The sequence below is a fragment of the Cataglyphis hispanica genome, chromosome 13 (genome assembly GCF_021464435.1).
Source record: "Cataglyphis hispanica isolate Lineage 1 chromosome 13, ULB_Chis1_1.0, whole genome shotgun sequence".
Classification (NCBI taxonomy): domain Eukaryota; kingdom Metazoa; phylum Arthropoda; class Insecta; order Hymenoptera; family Formicidae; genus Cataglyphis; species Cataglyphis hispanica.
Genome location: NC_065966.1, coordinates 6,702,355 through 6,713,928, shown reverse-complemented (window position 1 = coordinate 6,713,928; position 11,574 = coordinate 6,702,355). Strand labels below are relative to the sequence as shown.

Here is an 11,574-nt window from a genome sequence, read left to right as displayed (position 1 = left end):
TTTAGCAATATGTGTTAAAATCAAGATTATTGGAGCTAGCTTTTCTAATCAATATATTTATATCATTATAGAAAATGAATGAATATATTTAATAGCGTCTAATAACATCTAATTGTCTCCAAACAACTACATTTATACAATGTCTCCTGGAGTTATGAGATTGTAGCTCATAATTATTTATTGATTTATAATTAAAATACAAATATTTGTTTATTCAAGAACTGCCTCATAAATTTTGTCGACAGCTCTTTAAAAGGAGATGAGACAAAAATAAAAACGATTAAAATTCTATGAATTTTACTGTTTTAATTTTTGGCATCAAATAAGATTTGAGACTTATTCATTTGATAAATGAAAAGAATAACTTGTCATCTTGGAATAAAAATCAATCTTATAGCTGGGGGAGAGAGAGAGAGAGAGAGAAAGAGAGAGAGAGAGAGAAAAATAGAAAGAGAAAGAGAGAGAGAGAGAAATACTGCAAAAATATTATATTTTTTGTAAATACATTATAACAAACATCAATGATTGATAGCGAATACTTGCGTATTTGACTTGCGTAAATAAAAAAGAAAAGATCTGATTTTTACTTTCTCTCTTTAACTCTTTCTTTTTTTTCATCTTTCAAGATATATCTCTCTTTGGAATACATAGCCAATATCAATGGATTACAAAATAATACATGAACGAGTATACATATATGTTTGTAATGCCAGATAGAGATATATACAGTCGATATCGAGTTTATCTCTAAATGTCTATAAATTATTGCCTTGCTATGCTTCTATTGTACATATAGCATAGCGTACAAGCGTGAAAATAAAACTTTTTTCGATTCATAAATGTATGTAAATCAGATTTCGATGCAATCATCATACAAAATAGTTACAGATTATTCACCGATATTATCTGATTTATCCAACCGATATAGGAAGAGACCTTTACATATACACCAGGTACGTTTTGGCGGCCGCAACCAAATCCCCAAGATACTAGTCCAACAAGCTCATAGAAACCATCATCTTGACATACCAACGGGCCACCACCATCGCCCTGCACATTAATAAGTATAATTAATTTTCTATTCAAACAATTTTTGCAAAAATTTTTGCACTAAAAACAACTGCATTTTGATATTAAATAAATGTTTACACCGAAAAATTTTTTTTAGTTATAAAATAATGAATCTATACCTGACAAGCATCATTTCCTTGTTCACCACCGGCGCAGAAACTACTTGCTGGTAAAATAAAGATCTTCTCGGTTACGGCATTTACTTTTCTTATGCATTCAGCATCACTTACAATGGGTATCTCTGCTTCACGAACTCGAAGAGGTATAGGTCCAGCTACAAAACATCGATATACATATATTATTGCGTAACTCTAATATACAGATGCTATGATATTCATTCTTCAAAAAAGAAATATACACTATTACATATATGTATATGCACAATTTGTACCTTCTCCCATATATCCATAACCAGTAACTGTACATCTTTTGCCAGCTGTGTGACTGACACCTCGTGCCGGCAAACAAACTAAGCAAACTCCATCCTTTAGTTCTGTTTGACCGTGAAGTTTTAGCAAAGCGATATCGTTATCAAGCGTTTGGCTATTATGGTTATGATGAATATAAGTCGTTGCGACCCGCAAGGTTTGGGCACCGGGGCTTCCGTATTTGCGAGTTAGATCGTGATCACCCACCCTTACATAAATCGCATCGCCGGATCTCACGATACTAAAAACGAATGCTTTTTCATACTTTTTTTCAATTTGTTGATTTATCTTTTGCGTGTGAAAGATTGTAAGCATTACATATCTACATGATGTATATATCTACTCACTTCGTAACGCAATGCGCTGCAGTGAGGACCCACTGCGTCCCTATCAGTGCTCCTCCACATAAATATTGGTTAAGGGAGTTTATCAAGGCGACCTGCCAGCACCATTCATTAGCGTCTGCATCTTCACCACCTACGACACGTGCAATTCTCTCGGAACTTCGTGCTTGAATCGGACCGCGAGAAGTCCCTTTTACGCCACAAACATATTTACTGTACACTGGACTTTTGATAGTACTGGTAATTGTTGTTGTTTCATCTATAAAATTGACCATTCTTTAGTATATTCAGATTTTAATTCATGGTATAATTAGATGATAATCAATTATCTTAATTTCAATCAATTATATCTATTCTTCTAATAATTTTTAATTTTTATAATTTTATAATTTTGTAAAGTAATCATAAATTATATAGGTCGAAAGAGAATTACTTACAAATCGACGTAGTAAACGGGGTTGTGTAAGGTCGGGAAGTAATGTGGAATGTATCATTTCTATTAGTCAAAATTGGTTCCGTAGAATTTCCATCGTGCAATTCCCTTATCAAAGATTTTGGTGCGCAACATTGATATCCCTGTTTTTTGCACTTGAATAAATTTGTCAGTTCGGCATTTCCTGCAACCATATATATAAATATGATATGTTTTGTTCAAAATGCAAGATTTGTATTTCCTATATGATTACTTACTGAAGCAAGTAAACGATAAATAAGATACAATACAGGAACCGGGACATTCCGAGCGTGGATCCGGTGGTAACGACATAGGTGTCGGTACTCGCGAGGTAGGTCTCGGCTTTGGTTTTAGCGTCTAAATAATTAAAAACCAATATTTTGTTATTTTATTATTTATATAATATTTTTGTGAAGAGTTTTCATATCGTATATTATTTTTATAAATTGACTAATAACACAATTAAATAATAAATACATTATCTTTTTAATACAAGAACAAGCCCAGTTACTTCCCATTTTTTATGGGAATATGATTTTCAAATTGCTCCATTACGTCACCATGTTAAGAAATTTATAATTAAAATTTAAAAAAAAAAGATATTTTAATATATTATGTAATATTATACAGTATTACGATATGATTAAGATGTTTTATTCTAATCAAAATTAAGTTTTTAAAATTTTTAGCTTTCAAAAGAAATATTTTATGTCAATTAAGGTAAAATGTTTTTTATGATTAAATAAGATTTATTGTGGAAATGTAGCAAAAATTAGATAGAGATTACTGAGAATCTATATAGGATGATTCAAAACAATCTGATGTTCTTGAAATGTCATATTTTTGAGCATATTCCGAGATGATTTTTTTTGTTTGCATTTGTCCAAAGCTTAATTTTTTAGTTATAAATGAAAATTAGTTACTACTTAAAAGTTAGCTACTTATTTCGGTACAACAAGGCGCAACGCTTTACAAAACTTCCTTCACAATTTCACAATAAATATCATTGGAAACATTAGTGTTTTTACTGAAGTATTTTATTATCATTTGCAAATATCAATTCCACACAAATATTCCACCCAAATTACGGCAAAATCTCACGATATATAAAACTATATTTATTGTAAAATTATTGTGAAATGAGTTTTTTCACGCGATGCGTCTGCCTGTCTGTTGTATCAGATTCATAGCTATTTTCATTTATAACTCAAAAACTAAGCTTTGTGCAAAATTTTCTACAAGAAAAAATCGTCTCAGAATTCATTTAAGAATATGATATATATTTCAAAGATCATCAGGTTGTTTTGAATCATACTATGTATATATATATATATATATATATATATATATACATATATATATATATATATGCATACATATATATATATATATATATATATATACTATATATATATATATATATATATATATATACTACACACACACATATATATATATATATATATATATATATATATATATATATATATATATATATAGTATGTATATTGTGTGTGCGTGAGGTAGTGTGCTAGCGCGCGCATGTGCGTGTCGAGTACGTATGCGTGTGCATGTGCGTGTACGTGTATACAGGGTGTCCGATAATTCGCGGATTACCCTTTAAGGGAAGGTAGAGGATGTTATTCTGAATAGAAAAGTCCTGTACCATTTTGTGATTTTCTCAATATTTAAGAAAATATTAATTTTAAAAGATCAGCCAACGAAGTGCCGCGAAAAGCTCGTAGCGCGAAAATGCCTCCCACTGTCAATTGATACTCGGTCCGCGGCGAAGCAATGGGAGGAGCAGTTTGCGAGCATGCTTCGCTATGGCAACCAAAAGAAATACACACATAATGCGCGCTCCGTTTCATGTATGTGATTTTCATTATGTGTTTTTTTTTTCAAAAGATTTTCTAATAGGTACTAAAGTGTTTTTGTGGTATGCACTGTTTAAGAGTTGCCTATGAGGCGCTTGAGGGTGATACAAGAAAAGAATGTTCTTTTATGGGAATGTTAAATGTGCGCGCGCTTCTCGCACAAAATCGCTGACTACCGATCGAAATGTCGTACAAATTGAACATTAATATATAGAAAATGTTCACACTGTCGTGTTCGGAAAAAAAATGTGTGTGAGGTTCATTCCGCACTCTTTGACACCAGAGCAGAGATAGCAACGCGTTACACAGGTGCAAAATTTTGTTGAAGCCGATACCAATCGGTACATTTTACTACGCGCTAGACTTTTTCGAATACATCTTGCATCATTTAATATGTTTCTGTTGCAATTTCTCCATATTTAGAATAAAACATTTCCATTTTAAAAATCGTGACAATGTAAAAATTTAAAAAAATTTAAACTCATGCAAACACTTTAAACTATTGATTCAATGGGACGGCAAAACAACTATGGCAGATTCAAGAAGCATCATAGTAACTAGATCCAGTGTAGATCAAGAGATAACGCAATTAGTATGTCCAAAAAAACACACGACACGCACACACGCACGCGCGCACGCACGCACGCACATATATATATATATATATATATATATATATATATATATATATAATACAATTTTCTGATGAAAGTTTCGCACTTGCTGACGTATCCAATTGCAAAATTCAAATCTGCATCTAAAATCGGCAATCATCAATGCTTGATGAAAAGACATTCTGTACGGGTGCAGTTTGTTTTAATAATTCGCCAGATCGTGCTATGACTAATACCAGAATCTCTTTTTATACACCTGGATCGTGGGGATGCAATTGACTGGATGCAATAATCTTCGGCGTCCTTTCGTCCCTAACTTGACGTCGAATTCTATCTTTATTGTGATCCGGTTAAATAATATCCCTATTGAAAATTCTTTTAGCTAAGCGAGAAAAAACATAGTACGACTGAGGAGCGCGATCTAGATATCTCTCCATAATCTTGCAGCAGCTCTAAATTGATCATTACATTCACTTAAAATAAGCATCATATCCAAATAATCTTGCAGTCGTCGCATTTCGTGTTTCAAGTTAAAATGATTGAACGTGTTCAGTAAAGAATTTGCATTAAATTTTATCAAAAATTCGGTAATATGCAATCAGAGACAATTAAAAAGATACAACATTGAATAACAAAATTTAATGCAGGTATCGATTCTGTAATTCAAATGCGAGTAAAAATCACAAATCGTAAAAAAGTGAAAAATCGTACAGTAAGGTCCAAGGTTGCATGCTGGACTAGTCTTATTACCGAACTGCAGTTGGTTGATTCAAAAAAAATAAGATCAGATACTTTTTGATTAGACTTCATGTATTAAACTCACTTAAAAATTTATGGATGAACTGTTTGAGATATATGTTTGCGATATATGTTAAATTTAACACAAATTTTTCAACTGTGTAATCATATTTGAATAATAGGGAAATAAACCCAAAATCCGGTCGAATGACCCTACTTTTCACGCATCAAATATGATAAAAAAATAGGATCTTATTCTTAATTTCTATTTAAAAAATTAAAATCGATTTTTAGACGATCATGAAACTCTATTCAAGTACAAAAACATCATGTTTCTTTTTCTGTTCTCGAAATTAAATAATTTGTAAAAAAATTTTTTGGTTTAATGTGTATACATATTATTTTCAAATGATATATTAAATGACTCATCCGTATATATGTATGTACGTGTGTGCTCAAGCATGCAAAACAATTTTGAATTTGTTAATTTTAGCATTAGATTCGTATTCAACAACCTAAAAACTTTTTAAGTTTAAATAAACATAACTAAAAACCATATATTTGATACATATACAGGGTGTCTGATAATAATAGCCCCACTCGTAATGTGCAAGAGCGGATTAAACTAAGTAGGAAAGTCTTTTACCATTTTTTTGTATAACGCTTAATAAAAAAATTATTATTGAGTATAGTTTGGTCAAACATCGCCGATCTTTAGCCAGGCGCACATTGGAGAGCCGCGCTGTGACGTAGTAAACGCTCACGCACACTACCAACCGTGCGGCTCACCGACGTACGTCCGGATAAAGATCAGTGATGATTGCCTTTAATTCTTTACTCAATAATAATTCTTTTATTGAGCGTTATACAAAAAAATGATACAGAACTTTTCTGCTTGGTTTAATCCGCTCTATCTGCACATTACGGGTGGGGCGATTATTATCAGCTACCCTGTATATCATGTTGTCATTTGAGTATCAATATTCAATCCGAAATTGGCCATCACAAGACCGAAAATGAACAGATAGATGTCGTCTGCAATATCTCAAGATAAAATTCGTATAATATGTAAAATATTTACATTATATCATATATAGTTGTATTCCTTTTAAACAGCACTACAATTTTTTATGTCAAAAAATTCACAATATTATAAAAAAATTATGCATCTCTCCGTTCACTAAAGATAATTTTTGAAAGCAACCACTCTTCTCACAATAGAGCTCAGTTTGAATCATTTAATTTGATATATATTTGTTAGTATCTCTTTTAGTTTAAAAGATAAAAGAGGGTGGTAATTTTTTCATTTGAAAAGTGAGGACCTTCTGTTCAATTTAAAATATTTAAAAACTATGAGATTTGGAGAAACGTCAAGAAAAAGTTTTATTTTTTACGAATTAAATATGAAAATGTAATGATTCAGAAACAAGTATAACAAACTTTGACAGATTGTTTGGAAGGTTAATTTGAGTAAAAAATGTTATTAATATAGGTTCTATTCTCATTTATGTAGTCATAAAAATTGTACAATTTTACTGCTGTAGTAAAATTATTTGCTTAACGTAATGGGAAACAATTTTTGAAAAATCAAAATGAAAAACAAAATGAAAGAATACGAGATATCAGTTGCATATAATGATTTTACTAAAATTTTAACAATTTTTATATTATGATAATAGCAAATTTTTTTATTAGCTTGTGTAACTATATAAGTATTAAAAATAAGATCAATGTTATAATATTTTTTATTTAGAATCTCTTAAACAATCTTTCAAAATTTGTTATATTTACTCTAATTCACCCTGGGTGTATATGCACATACATACATATATAATGTATGTACATGGAAATATGCAAAGATTTTTTAATTTTAACATCTATTTTAATTATATTTATTTATTTATATCTATTTTATATCTATTTCATATCTATTTTAAAATTTGTCAATTCTGTATTCGATTATTTTTAACAACTTAAAAATCTTTACGTTTAAATATTACTATACTTAAAAATTATTTGATTGAAAATTATATGTATACAAATTTTTATTTAATTTGCAAATTATAATCATAAATATTTTATTAATCAATATAATAAATTATATCAACATAATATTTTTCAAGATTGGACGTTCGAACAAGATTTTGGATTTTGATAATATTGTATATTGTAGCTATGATATGATGAAATATATTAAAGTAACTTTCTCTTGCAACTTTAATCAAGCGATACGGTAGCGTCGCGCCAAGTTCATAAAAAAATGCCAAGTAGAGAAAAAAGATTCTTTCTGGCTTGTCAAGAGTTTCGCCTATGTACAGAGGTCGCAATGCTACTATATAGCTTATCCGGAGTTTTATGTCTATAATCATTTTAATATACTTTCGATTAAAATATCTCAGGAACTAGAGCCGTAATCAAAATTCTAATAGCACTTTTATTATATAATGTGGATTCAAGCTTTCGATTGCGACCAGTTTGAATAAGATTGGTGCAGTCAATCTTGCGGTATGATAATCATATTTTCAGAATTGTGAAATTTACTCCTTCAATTTTCAGACTCACGTATATATGCTCCCACGCATCCATGCAAAGCGATTTTGTCCCTCAAGGCTCATTTGCAGAGCTCATGTGCGATTATTCGCTTGAGTGTGCAAATACACCTTGAGAGACAAAGTTGCATATGTGCATATGTATGATTCTTATCACTCTTTTATAATTTATAATAAATGAGAAAGAAAGAGAGAGAGAGAGAAAGGGGGGAGAGAGGGAAGAGAGGGAGAGGGATAGATAGGAAGGAGAGAAGGGAGGGGTGAGAGGGAGGAGAGAGAGAGGGAGGAGTGAGGGAGAGGAGAGGGAGAGAGAGGGAGTGAGAGAGGGAGAGAGGAGAGGGAGGAGAGAGAGAGAGAGAGAGAGAGAGAGAGATGAGAGAGAGGATGAGAGAGATGAGACGAGAGACGAGTCAGAGTGTATCACGCTATAGTCAATATGCATGATGATATACCGTAGGATATATATGGACAGAACGCGAGTCGGTCAGTTGCAAGTACTTCATAATAATGATTTTTAGTAACGGCTAGACTGATCGAATTTTTAATGGGCTCAATGGATAGCTTGGGTCTTCATTATATAAGGAAAATGTCTTTATTTTTGCTGTACTTGATCTATAATCAGAGATATTATGATGCAAAGTTCCATATGTGAAAATTTTGTTTAAGAAACGTCCACGTCGTCATTATCATCAATAAATATGTATATATATATATATATATATATATATATATATATATATAGTATAATATAAAATGTCCATTTGTTACTTTCGACGAAAGATTGCGCTAGCGTTGTTCTGAGTTATATTAGGAACGCTCTGCAATTAACGATTGATTGAAAAATTACTATGGTAACCATATCTAAACTAAAGGCTTACATTTGTGTTACATTGTTTACAAGGCTGAATTGAATCTGACCATAGTTAGTGTTTTTCTTTATTGGTCAAAAAACTTTGGAAAAACATGGCAGTACCAATAGAAATTATTAGGGAAAACAATAATTTAAAAAGAAATGAAATAAGAAAATTACATACAATTTATATTTATTTAAATAAAAATTTACGAACAGCTTGTACTTTTTTTAAATTTATATATTTATTTAAATAAGAAAATTACAAACAACGTATTTTTTTATAAATTCTTAAATTAAAAATAAAAAAAGTTAAATCAAATAATAAAAATATAACTATATTTAATAAAATATTCTAAGATAATAATATACGATATTATAAAAATATAAACTATATAATAAAAATTAAAACTTTTAATTTTTTAATATTTAATTATAGAATGGCCATTGTTTTGCTATTGATTATATTGTATTTATTTGATTATTCTGCTTTGATACAGACAATTTTTATTTTATATGAAATAATCTTATATATAAATCTTATATATAATTAATCTTATAATTTTCAAACATGATTGGTGACAATTGTGAATGTCTTATTCACAATTGCATAAAAAATATTTTTTTATACAACACAATTATAATATGCTTTGCATTACCCTCATTCATGTATACACTGTTGCCATGTTCTTCCAAAACTAATTAAGTGGACAAATTCTACCTTTAAGGACTCTAGTATATATGAAATAAAAAATGTGCCAAAAGTCTACTAATCAAATTAATATAAAATTGCAAAACAATGGCCATGCAATATAAATTAAATTAAATAATGTTAAAAGTTAAAAAGTTATAATATTGTTATATTATTATTAAAAATATTATTCTTAGAATATTATATTAAATATAGTTATATTATTATTATGTTTAAGTTAATTTTTTCTCTTTAATTTAAAAATTTGTAAAAAGTACGACTGTCCGTAATTTTCTAATTTAATAATTAATAATAAAACTACATGAATAACAACGATTATTCATCAAAAAATATAAAAGTATAGATCGTAAATAATAATATATATTTCTGATATACTAATTTTTAATTAATTATTATTAATTAATTATTCGTTATTTTTAAAGCAGATGAGAAATTTGAAGGATATAGATATCTATAATAAGCAAAAAGAACTGTTGCATTTTGATGAAAAAAAAAGAATGGTATCCCTAAAAAATTATTTTTAAAAAAAAGTAAAAAAAGGCGCCAAGTACACGCGCTATTTGAAAAAATATTATATTTAAATAATAACATTTTATATAAATATACTTTTGTATAAAATAATTATTTAAATTTCCTATAAAAATAATGATATCAAAAAATGCGCCAAAAGCATAAAAATTTATGCTATAAAATATTTTTATTTTATTGTTTCCAATATTAAGAAAAATTATATTTAATAAGTCGCATTATAATTAAAGTAGTAGTATAGCTAAAATAAAAGTTATTTTCTAAATAACTAAATGCACAATATACGCATCTAAGGTTTTGGGATATAATTATTGAAAGAAAATTTCTCATAAATTCTAAAGCGCATAAGACAAACTGACATCAAAGCAAGGTGTAAAAACTTGGCGTGCCCGGGTCGCATTAAAACATATCGTCTTAAATTTATTTGTGTTGTTTCATATTATGTGAAAATTAGTTGCATCAATCATATAATAAAAATATTATTATATTGAATATTTATATATTATATTAAATTTTATTAAGTTTTATACAAATATATACAAATTTACTATTATAAATACATTTATGTTTATATTATCTATATATATTATCATTCACATTTATTATATTAAAATAATCAAAATAATGTACATATTTATAAAATGTACACGTTTTAATGTGATTTTTTGATATCATTATTTTTAAAGAAAAATTAAATAATTATTTTATACAAAAGTATATTTATTTAAAATGTTATTATTTAAATATAATATTTCTTCACGTAGCGTGTATTTGGCGCCTTTTTTTACCTTTTTTTTAAAAAGGTAATTTTTTTAGGAATTATTCATACACTGAGAGTGAGTAGGCAATCGTTCCGTGTGTCGTCATAATATGTACTTTATAGTCCGTCCCACGAGTGCAATTATGTGCGATTTTGGCCAATACCGAATGTAGATCTCCTAGACTATTCGTACTCCGTTATTCGTATACATACTACATATACAATTTTCCTTTTATTTGCGATAGTTTACCGACAACCAGCGGAAAAAGAGCGAGCACGAGCACGAGTAACGAAATCCAAGTGCCCAGTCCCACACTATTCGCGCATGCCTTCATTCGCGAATATTCGCGATGGGTGTGACCGACTTATTACACGAGATCGCAAAAGTTTTTAAAAGATGTCTATAATTTAATCTCTACAATTAATACTTAACGATTCATAAGCGAATGCTATTTATCGAAGCACATATTAATTTCGTGTCATTTATTAATATACTATTATACTAACTAAAAAAAAAACCTTACAAAAGTAAAAAAATACGCCAAATATATAAAAAAAATCCTAATTTGTATGTAAAAAATTACTAACAAAAATTTTAATATTTATCTCTAAAAAATAATTTTTAAATTTTACAGAAAAAATATAAATT

The 11,574-nt window shown here is 28.9% G+C and overlaps 1 protein-coding gene across 2 annotated transcripts in view; it reads right to left on the bottom strand.

Moving 5' to 3' along the window:
• Nucleotides 1-688: 688 nt before the first annotated feature.
• Nucleotides 689-11,574, bottom strand: part of LOC126854220 (protein masquerade) — a 36,601-nt gene continuing 25,715 nt past the window's right edge. For both annotated transcript variants that reach the window (XM_050600735.1, XM_050600736.1), the window contains 6 exons: nt 2,534-2,654; nt 2,281-2,460; nt 1,847-2,102; nt 1,463-1,740; nt 1,191-1,345; nt 689-1,050 (listed from right to left, as the gene is read on the bottom strand). In XM_050600735.1, the coding sequence (XP_050456692.1) occupies nt 883-1,050; nt 1,191-1,345; nt 1,463-1,740; nt 1,847-2,102; nt 2,281-2,460; nt 2,534-2,654 (1,158 nt within the window). In that variant the 3' untranslated portion in view covers nt 689-882. The remainder of the gene's footprint in view (nt 1,051-1,190; nt 1,346-1,462; nt 1,741-1,846; nt 2,103-2,280; nt 2,461-2,533; nt 2,655-11,574) is intronic.